The 19,535-nt window shown below is 39.3% G+C and overlaps 2 protein-coding genes and 1 pseudogene across 7 annotated transcripts; 2 read left to right on the top strand and 1 right to left on the bottom strand.

Moving 5' to 3' along the window:
* Window positions 1-256: 256 nt before the first annotated feature.
* Window positions 257-1,786, bottom strand: LOC112177620 (annotated as a pseudogene).
* Window positions 1,787-1,816: 30 nt separating this feature from the next.
* LOC112180047 (2-oxoglutarate-dependent dioxygenase 19) lies at window positions 1,817-3,733 on the top strand. The gene is made up of 4 exons (XM_024318546.2): window positions 1,817-2,146; window positions 2,239-2,477; window positions 2,603-2,930; window positions 3,225-3,733. The coding sequence occupies exons 1-4, from the start codon at window positions 1,892-1,894 to the stop codon at window positions 3,468-3,470; spliced, it is 1,068 nt and encodes a 355-aa protein (XP_024174314.1). The 5' UTR covers window positions 1,817-1,891; the 3' UTR covers window positions 3,471-3,733.
* A 5,497-nt stretch (window positions 3,734-9,230) lies between these two features.
* On the top strand, window positions 9,231-14,740 carry LOC112176473. Of its 6 annotated transcripts, none has more exons than XR_002926943.2 (4): window positions 9,231-9,722; window positions 11,649-12,726; window positions 13,053-13,268; window positions 13,960-14,740. XR_002926943.2 is itself a non-coding variant. In XM_024314408.2 (3 exons), the coding sequence occupies exons 2-3, from the start codon at window positions 11,651-11,653 to the stop codon at window positions 13,982-13,984; spliced, it is 1,101 nt and encodes a 366-aa protein (XP_024170176.1). In that variant the 5' UTR covers window positions 9,232-9,722; window positions 11,649-11,650; the 3' UTR covers window positions 13,985-14,740. The 6 variants fall into 6 exon arrangements, 1 of the variants encoding a protein (XP_024170176.1); XR_002926945.2 differs by having other exon boundaries at window positions 9,232-9,722; window positions 13,097-13,268; XR_002926944.2 differs by having other exon boundaries at window positions 9,232-9,722; window positions 13,048-13,268.
* Window positions 14,741-19,535: the final 4,795 nt, after the last annotated feature.

The following is a 19,535-nucleotide window of genomic DNA, read 5'->3' as shown; positions in this document are numbered from 1 at the left end:
AACTGTACAAAAAGTGAGAAACAAAAGACTACTAAAATAAAATAAAAACATTAAAAAAAAAAAGGAGAGGACAAGAAAACACATACAAACAACTCTAATTGAATGAGACAATTAAATTTAGACTTGGAAATACATGTACAAATATAGAACCATCAGACCAAACACCCTCTTATTGCTTTCATCAATCATCAGTGCAAGTAAAGTGAAAATCTCAAGTTGTTGATCACCAAAGCACTAACTCAAAGACACATCATGTTCAAGCAAGTCTTGAGAATATTGACATTTTCATGTCAAATAAATCATACACATAATTACCAGCTAGGCCGTATACACATCTTTTCTTCTACCTCACAGTAACATCACCCCTATAACATTTGAATATCTCTACTGCTGTAGATGTAACCTTAACACAACCGTTCATGTACATAACAGAGAGCTGCTTGCAACCATTTCGCAATGCCTCCAAACCACGATCACATAGATTGCGACACCGATTCACATGAAGTTTTTCCAACTTTTGCAGTTTGTCCCAATAGAAGACCACCCAACTATCCTGACCTCATGACACAGTGCTAAGTTCCATTCTTCAAGTAGTGGACAACCTTCCGCAATTGCTACAATAGACTCATCGCCAACGGTTCTACACATCCGGAGGTTAAGAATCTTAAGCCTAAGGGCGAACCCTCTTCCAATTGTTCCCAAACCAGTTCCACCACTACGCCAAATCAAACCAGATAGGTTCAAATATTCAATCCCACCTCCACTGACGATTCCCGAAATGCCCTCTAGCGCAAGCTTGCAAGATTCAGCTTCTACATAAGCTAAAGTCGAGGAACAACCTTGAAAGCCAATACCAGTGGCACCCTTACAATTTGATATCCTAACTGCCTGAAGCTGGCGACACCTCTGTGAAAGATCCCTTAAACCAGAGTCAGAAATAGCATGGCAGTACAAGAGATTCACATCCTTCAAAGTTGAGCAAGAATTAGACAAACTTTCAAGCCCAGAATCAATAATTTGGCAGCGATAAAGGCTGATGACTTGTAATGAACAAACTGTCGTTCTTCCTCTTTTCCTCGTCTTCTCCTCTTTTTCAATTTAGGGTTTTTTTTTAAAAAAAATTTCATTGTAGATATGTAATTCAAAATTTTGAAAAAAAAAAAAAAAAAAAAAAAAAAGGTTTATAAAGGCTACCTGGTAAGCAGGTCACCACTATTGAATATTTCTGACCATTAAATATATTCAACTTTTAATTAAATTTAACGGTCTAAAATATTCAAAAAACTTGATGTATGGCATACGTCAACATATGCTAGAATTTTCCACAAACAACATTGTTTAACTACTATATATTGAATTTTATATATATAAAACCCAGCTAAATAATGCTTCTTCTTTTGATGATGATGGTAATTGCTTTGGGAAAATATGTTGTATAAACTTGAAGTCTGGATGCTCTAGAACCAGGGGCTCTAGCTTTTTCCAATCTGGGTTTTCCTTTAGTTTGTATGTGATGGAATTGACGTGTGTATATATATATATATATATATATATATATATCCAATTTAATAAATTACTAGCTAGTTAGATCGTCTGCAAATAATTTATGTCCGGCCATATGTGGTAGGCGGCTGTTCAACACTTCAACTAATTTTTTTTTTTTTTATGATACATAGTTGTTCAACTAGTTCCCAATGCATCATTTGGAATTTTTCTTATTAATTTTCATATAATAATAACAATGTGTAAAAAATTCTATTGCCGAGTGCCTATAAATTGAAACCATTTCTTTGGTCATAACAACTACTCAACACAGCCTCTCCTAGTTCCTCTCATATATCTCTCTCAGTATATTCTCCCAGTCTGTTCTGTCATCTCTCTCGCAATTAAGATGGCTGCAGTTGCTCAAGCCTTGGAGACCTCAAACGTCACAAGCATCAAATCACTAGCTGAGTCACCAGCTCTCAGCTCTGTCCCTTCCGCTTACGCCTTCAACATAAACCCCAATGATGAAGCTGATCCAAATGACCCTGAGTTTGCTATTCCCATTGTTGATATGTCACTTCTCATCTCTGGTTCTCCTGATCAGCGGGCCCAAATCGTCCGCGATCTTGTCAAGATTTGTGAAGAATGGGGCTTCTTCATCGTATGATAACTAATATATGCTTTGGTTCTGGTTATTTATGTTTTGTTCTATCAATTATGAATATGAAGCTAATCGGTTTCACTTAATTACAGGCAATTAACCACGGAGTACCAGAGAGCCTAATGAAGGGGATGATCGACGCATGCCATGGATTTTTCAGTCTTCCAGATGAGGAGAAGAAGGAGTTTAAATCAGGAAATGATGTTCTTGAGATGTTCAAGTATGGTACAAGTTATAATCTTGCATTGGATAAAGTTCTTCTATGGAGGGACTTCTTTAAGGCCAGAACACATCCAGAGTTCTACTCCCTCTACAAACCAGCTAGCTTCAGGTATACCTAGCTAGTGATCTCTTATGAAATGCTACTCTCTTTAGTTTTTTTGTTATGCATGTTCGTAATATAATAGTTACTGTATGTCTTCATTGTGTTTAACATACTACTGATATATTTTATAGTGAGGTTTCACTGGAGTTCGGCAAAAGAACAAGAGAAGTGGCACTAGAAATCACAAAAGCAATATCAGAAAGCCTGGGATTGGAGCCGAATTACATATACGAGACAATGAACATGGATCGCGGCTTACAATTGCTAGCCGGCAATTACTACCCACCTTGCCCTCAGCCAGAACATGCAATCGGTATACCACATCATACCGATCACGGTCTAGTCACACTGCTCATCCAGAATGAGATGAATGGCCTCCAAGTCGAACACAACGGAAAATGGCTCACTGTTAATGGCCCTTCCAATGGCTTCTTTGTGAACCTTGCTGATCAAATGCAGGTAATAATTATCTCTTGATCTCACTCGAGAGCTCGAGCTCACGAGTAATTTAAACGTATTATTTTAGTGATCGATCTATATTTTTTGCATAAACATGCCAAATTACCAGTCCCATGCATTATTCTCCTTTAGCGATCGAACCAACATTATATGTATAAAGAAAAAAGAAATGCCAACTTAATTTGCAAATGCATTTTGTACCTTAGTGAAGATATATATATATATATATATATATATATATATATATATATATGAAGCTGAAGAGTAATGATGTTTGTTCAATTGATTATACAGATTCTAACCAACGGTAAATACAAGAGTGTGATGCATAGGGCGACTGTTAATAACACAGCGACAAGGATATCCATAGCCATACCACATGGACCTTCTATAGATACAATCATCGCACCAGCACCAGAGTTGTGTGAAAGAGAAGGCCAAGCTCCAAAGTACCTTGCAATGAACTATAAAGAGTACATACAACTTCAACAAAGTGGCAAGAACTACATGAAGTCCACCTTCGATCACATCCGAGCCTAGCCTATCTATCTAGCTCATTATAATAGTACTACTATTGAAACAGTTGTAAACTTCCTTTTAATTTGGTTTCCTTATCTTCTTTTTGTTTCAATAATCATGCCATCTATCTTGAGTCTCTGATGGTGTATTATTGGAGCCAGCGTTTGTAGTACTAAGACGGCGGATGGGCACGTTTGTCTGTTCGACCACTTAGCATTACTCGCTAAATATGTAACGACTAGTTACATTTGGAATTTTATTGATATGGTATGGAGTTTTTTTTATATGCCTAGCTAGATGCACAAAAGAATATATTTGCACTCATATATTGTCGTAGCAAGGGTCAATAATTTATGTAGGAGACTATTCCTTATTACCTAATCAATGTCATGAAACTAAACTAAACTCTACGCAAAACAATAAGCAAATAAACATTAGTCACAAGGAAAACAAAACAACCAAATTATCTACGTTGTTGCTGCATGTTTTTATGAATGTGCAGATTAACACCCTCTTTTCTCTTTACGTTCTCTTGGTTTTGAGGGACCGGCTAGAAATTACTTTTGTTGGGGAAGGTTTTTGGTTTGGTCCCCCTTCCTCTTTTTGTATTCTTTCCTTTTTTTTTACTTTATTAATAAAGTTAAATAGAGGGATGGGCGGTGGGTTTCCGGTTGTGATGGCCCCCTTTCTTTCGAGATTGCGGGTGGGTGTTTGACGCTCCAAATCAGCTGTCACAGAGGAGCTAATATCGCCTAATCCTCTATTTATTAATAATAATAATAATAATAATAATAATAAAAAGGAAAACAAACAAAGAATACGTACATAACATAAACCTTCATCAAGGTTAGCATAAACATTTTCACATTCATCTAGAAGCTAATATGGACTCGGACTCTCTAAAATCTGATGTGGATTTAATTAGGCTTTCAGTTGGGACTTAGGAGTTGACTTGGTGACAGTTCAATCCATGCATAAGCATATAAAGGGGTTGGAACAATTGAATTCAAATAAAATTGAAGCTGTTATCGAAAAAAAAAATTTGAAGCCAACCTAAGAAGAAAACAAATGAAAACTAGAAGGGAGAAAAGAAAACTAGAATGCGCCCCACGCGCGGAGAAAAGGAAAAAAGGGAAACTCAAGCGAGCCCTCTCCCAGCCGAACGCCGCCGGCGCTCCTGCTGTTGCGTTCCGGTCCGAGAGGGGATGGTGGATCTGCCCTGCGGCGTGGTCCCATGGCAGTGCTGCTGTCCTGGTTTTGGTGTGGGGGTGTGTGAGCTCGGTGGGGGCAGATTGATCGAGATTTGCTCGGGTTTCTGGGTGTTGTGGTGGAGGCCTGAATCAGAGATGGAGGATAGCGGCTGCATCTCGGAAGGGGAAGAGCGCTCTGGATCTCTTCTTCTCCGATCGTGGGTGAGACCTGACATGGAGCAGCGGCAGAGGCTTCGAGCGTCACGGCCTGTTCTGGGTGCTTGGCGGAGGCTGGGTCTTCGATCTCGTGGCAGAGATGAGCCTATAGTGGGTCTGCGTCTTTCTGAGATCTGGGTTCTGACGTCGGCCAGGTTTTGGGATGGTCGGCTTTGTGGGGTGGCGGTGTTGTGGCGTTGGGATGCATTGCGGTGGCGGTCCAGTGCAAGGCGATGGGACGGTGGAGCTCGCTGGCAGCTTGCTAGGTGGACGGTGGCGCTAGTTGTTTGTGGTGAGCGGTGGGTGGGCCGGGCCTTAGTGTCTAGGTCATGCCACTGGTTGGGCCGGGCCTTTGTGTCAGGGCCATGCTGCTTGGGCTTTTCTTTGTTGTTGTTGTCTTCAGTGTTTTAGTTACTTGCAGTGTTTCTGTTTTTGCTTTGTCGGAAATATGCTCCAACCGTGTTCTGGTTGGAGCCAGTGGCCTGTGTGCCAGTCTTTACACCTTGTGTGCCTGTTTTGCACTAGGTAGGCAGCGAGTTCCTTGCACTTGCAAATGGTCGCTGCCTCTTAGTAGCAGAGTGAATTTAAGTGTCACTGGATGTAGTGTCCAGTGGCATCATGATGGGAAAGCTGTGCGTATGGTAGTTATGCTTTGCTGCAGTCGGGTTGCAGATCAAGTTATATTTCCTTTGTGTCACTGCTGCGTTAATGCAATTAAAGCAAATAGAGTCGCCAGTAGAGCGCTCTTTGCTAGTTGGTGCTTTGTTGAGTACAAGCATTTAGTAGAGACTCAGGATAGTATTTCAGGATGTTCTACTTATTGTAATCAGTGGTGTAGGCTCAATGTCCCCCCTTGTATTCGACAGTTTTTTTAATTAAGGCTATCAAGGCTTGAGGGCTGCCGCACTGCCCTTTTTCTCAAAAAAAAAAAAAAAAAAAAAAATGTTCTCACGTGTGAGGAAACCGGCGACTACGGGGTTGTGGGAGTTATAGATGCATCACGTGCCAATACACGTGATCTACTACAGTACAGTCAGTACTCGCGCGGCACGGTGCAGCGTTGCACGATAGACAATCCCATGGTTTAACATGTCTTTGATTGCTGAGGGAATCTCCAGTTGTCAAAATCTTGGATTTTGTTTCTTTTCAGTGAACTGATGATATGCTGCACAAATATTTTCGTTCTTTTCAGTGCAACTGATGATTAAGAGAATAAGTATTAATGTATTATGCACAAATATGTATGCCCGATTACACAGCTGGAGATTCTCGCCCTCCTTCTCTCTCATGGACAAGTAGCCGTTACTGGAAGAAGAACCGGGTGGCGACGATCCGATAGTAATCAGTGTGGCTCTGGCCTCGTCCTCGTCGCCTTTGGACGGCCAGCCGGTCTCGGAGATGTGAACCAGAAGCTTCTTGTAGCCGAGGGATCTGAGAATCGCTTGGTCAAGCTTTTGTTGGATCTGATGCTCTTCGATCTTCGTCAAGTTCAAATCCATGAGATTTTTCTGCTGTGTTTCAAATCGTTAACTTGAATTTCCCTGAGTTTCAGGCTATGCAGAAAAACCGCTCGAAGATCCAAGGCGGCGTGAAATTCAACAACTGGAAAACTCGCTTCGGCGTGAAGGTAGCCATGAAGACGTCGTTTGCTGCCGGCCTCCACGTCCTCGGGAGTCCTCGTGAGGGATTCAGTACCAATGGCCTTGGCTCCATGCAGTTGGATGAATTTCACATAATCCATGATCCAATTCTTTTAGGAGCAGCCACATCATCTAGCATAACTTGTTGCCTTTTAGTCACTAACGAAGGCCAAATCGCCGTTAACATTCTCTTCCCCCTTTGTCCTCTCTCTATTCTATTCCCAACTTTATAACAAGTTCTTTCATGAATTCAATGATTTTCTTGCACAAGGTTGGATTTTAATGGGTTCTTCCTTGAGACCTTGACCTGTATTTATTTGGCTTCTGATGGTCCTAATGATATATGCACATGGGGAATGGGGGATTGTTATCCCACTTGAATTTTAATACCAGATTATATTCATTTAAGTTTTGATCCAAACTGAGGGGAAACATCGATCGCACCTCCCAAATTCGTTAAAGAGGGTCCTTTGATCCCTAATCTGTTCCAATTATACTCAAATCATGGACCAAAAGATGGAGTAGTACATAGTAATATCATCACATGATTCACATCCACCACTTTCCCTTTACTTCCCTTCCCCCTAATTTCTGTAGCTCATCAAAGTCTTCCAAGTAGACTTGAAAAAATCAAAATTTTATTGAACTATAGAGAAAGCCAGAAAGGAGTCGATGTCATGGATTATATCAGATTTTCTCTTAGAGATTTTTATATTCATTTGGGTTTCCATTTGATTTTGAAATTATAAACTCATATGAATTTGTTGGATGAGAAATGAGAGAGGAAGAGAAGAACTGAAGAAAAGAAGAAAGGAACAAAATTTGAATATCGTTTGTACATATTCAATTCCTTGTAAATATCTCCACGGTGTCGTAAAGATCTTGGTGATTTAGATATAGGTAAGTAGGTAACCACTAACCAATAGACTAAAAGAACACTGATGGTGAAATAAAGGTAAATTTAAACTCAATTGCAGGAAAAAAAAAAAGAACAGATAATTGAATCACATTATGAACAAAGTTAATTGAATCACATACAGATGTCAACAGAAGGTTGTGGTAGAGAATTCTGGACATACCATCTTCACGTAAATTCATGACTTATTCACTTCAGAGGATCCCATATCTGAAATCTATTGGTCTGTGTTTGGTTTGATTGGAAAATATTTTGCTTCTTTTGTTATTGGTGTTATTGTAGTAGTCGATTCAATTATCCGAGAAAAGGATTTGCAGGACCCAAAGAATAGGCGGAACATAAGATGTGATGAATCACTACATGCCGTTTTTCGTGTTAAGTCTATTGATATGTTTAAAATGAATAAAGTCATGTCGAAGCATATATGGTCATTGAACAGAGAAGTAGGTAATTCTCTACCCCGACCTCTGTTGACATCTATATGTGATTCAATTGACTTTATTCATAATGTGATTCAATTAACTATGTTTCCAGATCTAAGATCATTCAACCCCATAATAGGTTATCTCTCTCTACCTTAAAGCTCCAAGAGGATTCGTATGGCTGCGATTATAAAGTGCAAGTCATTTACTGAGGCGAGTATGGGTGCTCATGCATGGGTTTTTCACCCTCCCCATTCTCCGTTGTTCTTATTCGTGTTCTTGTTCTACGCTCTGGTTCTTGGTTCCATCTCGACAACCATGGTTCTTTCTTGAGATGTGTCTCTATGGTAGAGGGAATGATGTTGTTTTGAGGGATCTTCTCCCCTTGGATGTTGGGGTTTCATATAGTTTTTTGGGATTCAATTGGCATCGGACAATCAGTACGGTAATCCATGCTTTTCTACTTCTGGTGGTATATCGACGACATCTTGCAGTTGACAGCGTAGGGGTTTTCGTATTGTATTGGGCCTCTTATTGAGCCTATGTTTTAGCATTTAGTTTTTTAAGGTTTAATTTCCTTATACTGGCTCTTTATTTGAGCACAATTGAAAATTAATTTTTCTTTTTATTATTAGTTCGTTTGGGCTTGTCCATCGGACTTATCTCTGGTTCTATTTTCAGCTCTTTGGGCTTGCTTTGAGGGCGGCTTAATGAATTCCTCATTACCAAAAAAAATAAATAAAATAAAAAACAGTTAACTTATCTTTAATCTTCTTTGGTACCTTGAACATTCAATTGCATATAGCTCTCTGCTCAAGCATATACTATACTAGGTTTAGTTTTATTTTGGTATCTTAAATGGACTGTCTTTTCCTTGGTTGGTTTCATTGTTGCTCTTAGCTTGATCATGAATATGGTTATAAGTGTGTGCATATATATTGTAATTTGACATGCATTTCAACGCCTCTAAACTTCTAGGTGCATTAAGTTAAAATACAGAAAAAATTACCTTTGAAAGATTCATTTTTCTTCCACTATTACTCATTAAGGACAGGTAATCTCACACACCTTCTATTCTCTAGTTTAAGACTGATTTTACATTATGTATTTATAAGAAATCAACTTATAATAGGATGAACCATTCGCTTTTATTTACTTTTATTTAGATCATATCCATTCCGTACGTGAAAGTCACTGACCAAGTCACTCACTGTCTATCACATGTTATCTACCAAGTCATTAGCTAAGTCACTGTTATATCCATGTCACTGGCAAGATTACATTGCATGTCACTGACCATATCACTGTAACACGTAAGCTTAAGCTGCTTCGAAAGAGAAATCCTTTTAGGAGGCATGCTTAAGGCTTTAAGAGGTCCAACGACTCGAAGACTTTTGGAGGCATGGCTGGACTCGCGCTTATAGGGGCCATTCTGCAAAACGAAAACTAAAAGGAGCTCTAACGGCCTGCTCTCAGCACAGGAAAAATGCACTACGGCACGCCAATTTTACCAAGAGTATCCTTGTCCCTCATCATATTCTCTCTTACTTTCAATGGAAGCAAAGCAAACCCACTTCTACTCAATCACTCTCTCGTCTCAATACTTGTAAACATAAAATCAGATCAGGCAGGATCTTACGAAATCGATCAAGGATTTCAACGGAGATCGCCAGGCTCTGAACCCAATAAATCTGCCTCTCGATCAGATTGTGGAAATTGGAGGGTATGTAGTTGGGCCCGGCCCGTGCTGCTCAGCCCTAGTTCTACTTTATAATAAAAGCCCCTCTCTCTTACGACTAACGGGGGGAAGCTAGGGTACTCTCTCCCCTGTGCGGCTACAGTCCCAAATCCTAGCCAGGGATCCTCATCTTTCGCCGCGTTTGACTCAGGTCAGCCAAGGGTTTTGGTTTTACGTGTTTTATTTGTGTATGAAATCTGATTATGCTTATGCTTTCTGGTTCTAGAATCAGAAAAAAGGTTATGGGCTTTTATAAACTCTGTGTATGCTACTTATTATCATGGAAGAGACGGTGTTCTGGTTTTGAATTATATGAAATATGAGATATTTTTGTTTGTCGGGACAGTGGCCTAGTTGAGACTAACAATTTCCTTTTCCTTCTCATATTCACAGCAGAGCTGGTGAGTTTAAATATGTTTTTAATCACGGAAAATAGAGAAATATAATCAGAAACGAAAATCCTGGTACAGTACAGAATGTTGGTTATTGTTAAAGGTGTTTTCTTGCACCACAGTGTTAAGGATTTTGTATTGCTGCCGAATTTTTCACTTGTGCCAGTTGTTTGTTGGTTCTTCTGCGGTTTATTTTTTGCAGCACACTATGAGATTGTATTGCATCTCTGTGGAGCATATCTGTTCTTTCTCATATCCATATCCATACACACAATGAGATTTAGCTACGTTGAGCCCCCAAACCATTCTCAAGCTGCAATTAATGGAATCTATGCAGGCTATTATTCTGGGTCATATCACACTGTTGGTCAATAATATTAACCCCAACTACCTATTAGTATCCTAAACTTTCTCTGAGACAGCAGGATGTCCTCTTTGTGATTTATGATACATCCATCTATAATAATAGATAACAGAGGTGGAGTTAATAGAGAACAGAGGCTGACTTATGGACATGTTGATAATGGATGAAAGTGATGAAGATACAGGAAAGTAGAACAGTCTTCCTTCCTTTGGATTGCTGGAGTCTTCTAGTTGTTCAAGTGTTTCACTTGTCTTCTAGATGTTTCGTGTAGGTTTCATGTTCTTTGAATTGGGTCAAGTTTAGTTTACCTAAGGGATTGGCTGTCAAATATTAATAATCAGACTTTTAGGGGTCCTTTGAAGTTTTTAATGAGCGTCATTTGATGCTTGGTCTGTTCTAGTGTCTTCTCAGGCTCCATATAAGGGCTACTATGTATTTGTTCAAATCAGAGTGAATGAGATTGAGTTTGTTTTGTTATAAACAATTTCCTGTCGAGTGGTTCGTGACAAGTCTTGTTGTGTGTGATTCCAGATTGCTCCTTTCTTTTCCCTTCAATCCCAGACTCCTAACCACAATCTCCTTCCCCTCCCCCCCCCAAAAAAAACACTGTAGCCCACTCTAAAATCCATCCTCTTAAGTACTTAAACACAGATACCCCTAGGTTGTCCTACATCAAGCTACATATAAATTTCTTTAAACATCGGTTACTGTTGAGGCATTATATACCTACTGAAGTTTTCACTAGTGAAAATCTTGCTATTGCAAACAGTAGTTATATAGCACTTCTGCATTTTCTCTTACTTCTTCAATGCTATCTTTTTTGCTGTGCATCTTGTTTTTGTATTTATTGCAATTATGTGAAGTATCTCCCTTCTATTTCCTAGTGTGTAACCATATTCTACCTAAAACAGTACAATATTTTTTTGGGTTAAAATCTGATGATTTATTCTATGGATTGAGTTCTCTATGATAATTGTCAAATACTATTGTAGTGGTGATGATTTGCTGAATCACTTTGATCAATATGTTTTATAAGAAGACTTGGGAAAATGGATAAGATTTTGCATTCTGCATTCCTGTGTTTACTACATTATATAATTATATTGTATGGCTTCGTCATTGCTTTATTCTCTGCTAATGTGATAATGATTACTGGTTCACTTTGACTAGCTTGTTTGTAATAAGACATAGGAAAATGTGTAAGATTTAGAATATGCATTCTGTATTCCTGTCTCACTAAAGCAGATGGTATGCTTTCATCCATGCTGCATTATCTGCCAGAGTCAAAGACACTAGTTTCACTTTTACCATCTATTTTCAGTTATGTCTATGAAGGGGGAGTCTTCATCAAAGCAGGGAGAAGAAATATCTGTTTTTGTATTGGTGACTACCTTTGAGGGTGACTTCTATGGTGCATTATTTGAAGTAAAACTGGATCGAAGAGGTCAAGTCATGGGTGGATGTGGAGCAACTCAGCCCCCACTACTTGACCCTGTAGCACGTTTCTTTGAAAAGGATAGTAATATTCCTGAATTTTATACCTTCGGTGGTGTTTGCATATGCAACAAGTTATATCTATTGCTCAGTAGTGGTTCAGACATTGGTCCATGCAATGATGATGATGAGATCACCACTCCTAAGAAGCCTGACTCTTTGAATGGATACATTTTGGACATTAAGACTAGGGCACTCGTTAAGTTCAGCCCTCCCAAAGCATCTAAGTCATCTGGAACTGTTATACATGCGTACGAGAAAATTTATTTTCTTTTAGATCCATTTTGCTTCCCATGTGAACCAGAAGATTCTTTCGAGCGCTATGATCCGATCAATGACTCTTGGGAATCACTGAAGCCTTTTCCGTATTCTAAGGATTGGGCCACAACAAAGATAACCGGTCACGCCGTTTATGATGGGTCCATTTTGTTTTCTATATATGGCCACAGGCAACCGGCAGTGATGGCTTATCATGAAAATAGAGATTATTGGGAGCCAGTCAAAGTTGAGGACTTTTGTTGGAGTGGAAAGGCCTTGGTTGTAGGCAATACTATGTATGCCTTATCCTTGCAACCTGGGGAGGTTATAGCATTCTCTATCATAACGGATCAAACTGATGAAGGTCATGCTGCCTTTTCTCTTGGCAAGCCATCGCTGTTGTCAGGCATGGAGATTAAGTTCCCACCGAATCCTTCAAGGAGATCACAATACTTGGCTCATTTGGGTGGCCTGGAATTTTGTCTTGTCCAGAGTGGTTTCACATACAAAGGCAATGATCGGCAACCTCTTTCTATCACCACATTTCGAATTGAGGAGGGAAACAATATCAAGATCTTACATTCAGCAGTTCGTGATGTGGATATTGAGGGCTTTAGTGGTTTCCTTGTTAGCTTCTGCTTCACGCAGTAAGTTCATCACCTTTTCTGGTCATTTCCTCTTTAAATAATTTTTTGAAAAGTCACTTTTATATGAATTCTGGTTCTGGTTTTATCTTTGACTCCGAGAATGTGAAGACATTGAACATAAAGAAGTTGATTTAATGAAACAATCATTGAGCAGCCAAAACAAGAAGAAACAATCATTGTTAGTTACTATCCTCACCTCTCAGTCATGATAAACTGTTTTAGATGTATTATTTAAAAGAATAATAATAAAAATTAAAATATAAAAAAAAGAGGCCTTTCTCTGCCACACTAAAATCTAGAGGAGCAAGTTGTAATGTGTAGCACAGTCCTGACCCTTACCTGAATTTTGGACTCCTGGACGGGTCCAAAGGTGTTGAGGAGTAATAACAGCTCTGCGGAAGGAGTGGAGCTCGCGGGCCGTGAAGAAGGTGAAGGTTTCGGTGTCCACAGAGTCATTCCCCTAATCATCATGGCGATGAACTTATCTCCCAAGTTTTGACTTTCTCGGGTTCTCAGCCGTGTTTGAGAGCAGATGGGATCTGGTCAGTTTTAATCCTTCAATCCAACATTGGGGTTGTGGGACTTTCTATTCATTGATTTTGCATTTTTGGTACTGTTTTGTATGTTATGGAGGTCTTAGTTAGAATCTACAACATTAGTTTCAGAGTACCGTTTAGTATGTCAAGGAGGTGTTAGTTTTAGTATTGTCAATTTTATGCAAGTTTTGGTGGGATGTTTAATTCTCACAAGATATTTGAACCAGTTGTCACCTGAGAATGGTTAGCAAGTATTCTTATTATATATTGTGTGTATATAGATTGGATCCCTTATTCGGTGAAACACAGAAAAATTTATCGTTAAATCCAACATTGGGGTTGTGGGACTTTCTATTCATTGATTTTACATTTTTGGTACTGTTTTGTATGTTATGGAGGTCTTAGTTAGAATCTACAACATTAGTTTCAGAGTACCGTTTAGTATGTCAAGGAGGTGTTAGTTTTAGTATTGTCAATTTTATGCAAGTTTTGGTGGGATGTTTGATTCTCACAAGATATTTGAACCAGTTGTCACCTGAGAATGGTTAGCAAGTATTCTTATTATATATTGTGTGTATATAGATTGGATCCCTTATTCGGTGAAACACAGAAAAATTTATCGTTACTTGGTGAATGAAAGAAAAAAACTGCAGTATCAATCTCACTGTATTTCGTTCTTCTATCTTACGTTTTTCAGAGACCCAACTCTGCTAGGGTTTTGAAGAACGCCGACCCCGTAACAGAGTATTGTATCTTTGCACCCTCTCCATCTATGGACTCTTCTGCGTTTCTCCCTACTAACACTCTTTGCTGTCACTGGTGGACAAGATGTGGTCTGCCCGGTGGCTGATCTGGTGTTGGAATTCAATGGAGATTGGTGGGTCGGTTTTGGTGACTTGATGCTACAACAGATGTACAGGGATGGTGGTGGTACGGGTTCACTGGAAATGAACTAGAATGCTTGTTGCGGCTTTGGGGATCTGGAAAGTACCGCCTGTTGGTGGCCTGCTTTAGTTGCAGCGGTGTGCCGACAACAGAAAGACCCATTATTACTTGGTCGAGTAGCACTTGGGCTGCTGGAGATCAAGATTGGCTCGGGTTTGTCAACTTCGCCAGTGGTCGAGTCCTCTTTTCTTTTGCTTTTACATTTATTGGATTCCTTTTGAGAAAGACATGATTAGATCGAAGCCTCCCGAAGTCTTCTTGGTAAACTATTTGTGCAATTACATATTTTCTCGTACTAATAGCGCATGCAGTGTGGTTGGTTTTGTATCCCCCTTGCCTTGCCAAGATCTGCATTCGAATCTCTACTTTAAAAAGAAATCAAGAGCAGAGACAATAGCTAGGCAACTTTAGATCAATGGAGGTGAAGATGAAACTGAATGATCTTGATTAGGAAGATGCTCGCCTCTTCATATATAGTGATCTTAATCGTTCTAACTCCTAGCTTATGCTCATATATTTAAAAAAAAAAAAAAGTGTATTTAGTGAATATGTATTTTTTATTGTGAATGAGAATAGTTTAGGAAGTTTGAAATTGTGTTTCTAGTAAAATGTTAAAATAAAAAAGTTAATAGGTGTTTTTTTTTTTTTTGAAGAATAATTTCATTAAACTAGCGATGAATATCGCTCAAGAGGGCGTCCCTAATAAAGTCGGGAGCATACAGATACCAAGAGTGAGAAGTTTTTGAAACTAAAGCCGTACAAGCAAGTTGATGAACTACACTATTAGCTTGCTGATTAACATGAGATAAAAAGAAGTGGGGGTGTTGCTGTAGTAGGAATTGAACATCGGATGGTTTCCCAATATGGAGTCATCCTCTTCCTGGGCCAGTTATTGCTTGCACCAATTGCAAACAATCACTTTCAAAGCAAACAAATTCGTGCTGCATGTGTTAGAATTTTGGTATTTCAAAATACTTGCTGTTAGTATTCCAATCCAATTGAATTCAGTTTTTACATATCCGTTTCTTTCATGCCAGAATTAAAATAATTATTGATTGCCATAGATTTTCACTTACATGAGTTAATGATAATAGTGGTCTGTTCTATGATCATTTGAATTCAAGCATGCAATTATTTCAATTGGACAGTTCAAGTGGAATTCAAAACTCAACTGCTCTATTATTTTTAATTGCATGATTTGGCCCTATATTTTGTCTGCATGCGTTGGGGTGTTTGAATCGTGTCAGTTACAAAGCTTAATTGTTCCATGATTAATTTCCTCTCATGCACTACTATTTATATCCTCCATGACGAGCTCATCTATACAGGCAAAACCCAACATAGCTATCTCTATTTCATGTCTCTGTGAGTCTCTTTTCTCTGTTCTCTGTTCTACCAAAGGAAAGTCTCAAAGCTGTTCTACCAATCCAAGTATTGTGAGTGTACACATACGAGGATTAAGGTTGTTGTATCCTGGAGGGTAGGGCGCCTTAACCTGATACACCAAGACTTAGTCTTCGAGGGGCGGATCTACTCTTAAGGGCAGTGACTACATGCCTCAACCTAATAAGTTCTCATTCATTCGAAGAATCATCCATCTCCGTTTTTTTTTTTTTTTTCCAATAGCATGGATATAGCAAATTGAATGGCCATCTGCAAGGCCTGCAACTCAACATGCAGCGCTGATATAGCTGGGCTAGTAGGTCTCACCGTGGCTGCCTGAAACACTCCGTGAGGTCTTGTACAACACAACCCAAACCACCTTGTGAACTACCTGCTAGAAAACTGCCATCGATATTATACTTTAAGTAATTTTCCTAAGGACAACTCCACTTATACTCCACAGTATGCTGCTGCACCGGGGATGTATGAACCAGCCTATATTCATATACCACCCCAAAGTGATAATAGCAATATCAGCCGGCAACTTTGGCTTATCTTCCCACAATTTGTCATTCCGGTTCTTCCACAAAGCTCATAAAAACATCATGAAAACTTCGAACTATTGAAAAGTTAGTCTGTTCACACATTCAAGCATCCATTCCTGGAATATGAAGATAGGAGTCAGAGGAACTGCTAACTTAAGTGAAACGGACCAGAGTACTTCCCTTGCAACTAGACAATTCGCTAATACATGTCGATTTTGGTACATTTTGACACAACAGACACGTGGTTTCCCTTTCATAGGTGTTGTAGAAGATGTGTATTTAGTTATTTTTTTATTTTTTATTGGGGTGTATTTTTTTTTGGATCAAATTTGAGACATACCAATAGTATGCTCCGTTCATAGATTAAGAAATAGTACAGAAGACTACTCCAATAAAACATTTATGCTCTGAGTAGTCTATGCTACATACAAACACCTCGCCTTGCAGGCAATCCATTCTACTTAGTCTCACACGCCGAGCACGCAATTGTGGTACGTCAAAACCAAGTACTTCCACAAGACTCATAGAGGTATCTCTACCAGCACAGACAATAGTAACTAGGATCAACCTATCAAACAACTATTGGTTCCTTACCCAGTGATGGGTTGGAACCATGAACTGCCTCCACCACGGTGAATTCCGGTAATCCATTCACCAATTTCTCATCCTTCCTAAGAGGCCTGAGCTTCTTTGCAGATGACTTATCTCAAAATTGCCTAGAACTTGAGACCAAGACCAAACAACCTTGTTCCAGGCCCAGGTCAAGCCCAAAAATTAGCAGCCACACTCCAAGCCCAACTAACAGCCCAAGAGACCCATCTAGAGAAAACCCTAGCTGCACCTCAGTCAGCCACCAAAGCAGTCGCGCCTCCACCTGAGATACCAACTTCGGCCTACCCAATAGACTTCCAACCAGCCTTAACCCACTCACAGGCCACCATGCCGGTGCCGCCATCTCTGAACAATGGGAGGTCCATAAATGATCTTCCCCATTGATTCCCGTTCTGCTGTCCCACAGAATTGGTCCTTCTCCGTCGTCATCTAGATGAACAATGAACGGAGGGCCTTCTCCAAGGCTTAACCAAGGAAAATCCCCATCACAATCACAAACACCGTTGTCACTCCTCTGCGTCACTAGCACCCCCATTGCAGTCACCCTGCCTTCACAGACGCTGCCAACAGCCTTGTCGTAAGCCGACCACCCCGGAACCGCATATAGGCCACTTCACCATCGCCTACCAACAGGGCAGACGCACAACAGGAGGAATCCATGTCTCCTCCACCAGCAAATCAGCAGCAACAGTTTGGAAAGCTTCGATCTCAATCGAAGTCAAGATTTGGAGAAACAGCCCTAGCGAAGCCATAGAGAGAAGACCAGCACCGGGATGCGCCTGGCGCTTTACATGAGGGCGGGGATGACCGCCGTCATCATGCTCGGCTGCAAGGGTGGACGTCGGCACCGCTAGGGTTTCAATAAGAAAAGCTCGATGAAAGAGACTCATATTTTGCCTATATTTTTTGCTGCTACATAGTTGTTATTGAATGGTTTTTACCCGGATGTGTTTTTGGCACTCTATTTTATCTTGATCAGGGTGTATTTAGTATTTAGTAACGTGTAAATAAAATTCTACTGTTAGTAATTAATCTAAAAGAAAAAGAAGAGTTAAATATAGTAAAAGCTTGATAAATGAATGTTCGATAAATTAATAATCTCAATTAAATAATAAATTTCTCCAATTCAGATCATGAACTAGTGTATATTACTAAGAATCTCGCTAAATACGTAAGATAATAATTATTCTAGACATCTTTAAAGACCCAGTAAATATATAAAGTAATAATTGATTAAATAAATAAAAGAAATGTCGTAAAAGATATTAATAATTGATGAAATACATAAAAGAAATGTCATAAAAGATATTAATAATTGATGAAATACATAAAAGAAATAATATATAAAAATTTAAAATAAATAATAATTAAAGAAATTTTAACAATTTATATTTTCTCGACTTAACTAATTCTCAAAATATCCTTTTATAGTCTTTTGCTTTTTCCTTGTGTCTTAACTAAATTGAACTTCACGCTGGGTTGTGGGGAGAGGGAATTTACAGTGGACTCCACATTCCCCAGGTTGGCTTAAGGCTAATTGTGTTGGGGTATATGATGCTTCAAGCCATTCTAGTGGTATTGGGGTTGTGCTTAAAGATAGTTCTGGCTCAATAGTAGGCGGTGTTTGCTCTAAGGTGCGCTGGGTGTCAAATCGGCCAACTGTTGAAGTTTTGGCTTGCCGAGCTGCATGCAACTTGGTGGATAGATTTGGTCTTGCTCCAATTGCCTTTGAGTCTGATTGTCAGCACGTTGTGACTACCATTAACTCACAAGGTGTGAATACTTCTTTGTTGGGTAGAGTTTATGAAGATATTTTCACTATGCTGGGGAGCCTTTATGGCTCTTATTTCAGCTATATTAGTCGGACTGCAAATAAGGTTGCCAACATGATGGCTAGCTTTGCATTAGGTTCTGATTTTGATATGTATTGGAGTGGGTTTGTCCCCACAGAAATCAGTTGCTTCTTAGCCACTTTGTGTACAAACTAATTGACTTCTTCAATATATACTCTGACGTCTTCTCCTCAAAACAAAAAAAAAAAAACTAAATTGAACTTCATCTTTTATTTATATTCAGATTTGGTATATTATTTTCATTTTGTAGCAAGTACTATTCAAAGTTATCACTACTTGAAGGGGATGGTGGATACACTATACATATAACTTTCAACTTGTTGGGACAATCCTAGAAACCCTAGGGTTTAGCAGAGAGCGGCTGACAGGACTCGCCCCGGGTTTCACCTTGAAATTCGAGGTGGCCCTGCGGGGTCCACCTTAGAGATAACTCTATCGAGAACTGGTCGAGTCACCCCTAAAGTGGACTACCCAAAACATTAACCCACAATAGATCAGAGCCAAATAAAGAAGTGCAGAAGCTATTCATCAACTATGCCTCGAACCATGTACGCCCGGCCTCAACTAATAACGCCTGCAAACTGGGCATTAGAAACAGAAAGGCCTAGGGGAAAGTAGACGAAAAACGTTAGCGTGAGTGAACAAAAATAAACAATTTAAAAGAAAAAGGATTTCATACTTTCCCACATTTATTCTCTTAAAAATCTGATGCATGCACAATAAGAAAACACATTTAGCTTTAAATCCAAGAATTTCAAAATGATAAACCGACTAGCCTCACTAGTCACAACATTCGAAAAATAAATATATCGTAAAACCAGAATCTCGTTTCTCAAGAAGATAAGACCAGCCTCGCTGGCTACAGTGAAAATCGGACTAACCTCGCTAGTCAAGCAACAATAAGATATGGGGAAGAAGTATCACCATATGAAAGA

Source organism: Rosa chinensis, chromosome 7, assembly GCF_002994745.2.
Source record: "Rosa chinensis cultivar Old Blush chromosome 7, RchiOBHm-V2, whole genome shotgun sequence".
NCBI lineage: Eukaryota > Viridiplantae > Streptophyta > Magnoliopsida > Rosales > Rosaceae > Rosa > Rosa chinensis.
The sequence above is the reverse complement of the archived record's forward strand: the minus strand, read 5'-3'. Positions and strand labels throughout refer to the sequence as shown.

What these genes read in the sequence shown, in the direction of transcription:
- LOC112180047 (XM_024318546.2), top strand. Translation starts at nt 1,892, where the DNA reads ATGGCTGCAGTTGCTCAAGCCTTGGAGACCTCAAACGTCACAAGCATC. An exon ending in TACAAACCAGCTAGCTTCAG is followed by an intron (nt 2,478 to 2,602) that starts GTATACCTAGCT and finishes TATATTTTATAG; the next exon opens with TGAGGTTTCACTGGAGTTCG. An exon ending in ACCTTGCTGATCAAATGCAG is followed by an intron (nt 2,931 to 3,224) that starts GTAATAATTATC and finishes TTGATTATACAG; the next exon opens with ATTCTAACCAACGGTAAATA.
- LOC112176473 (XM_024314408.2), top strand. Translation starts at nt 11,651, where the DNA reads ATGTCTATGAAGGGGGAGTCTTCATCAAAGCAGGGAGAAGAAATATCT. An exon ending in GTTAGCTTCTGCTTCACGCA is followed by an intron (nt 12,727 to 13,959) that starts GTAAGTTCATCA and finishes TACGTTTTTCAG; the next exon opens with AGACCCAACTCTGCTAGGGT.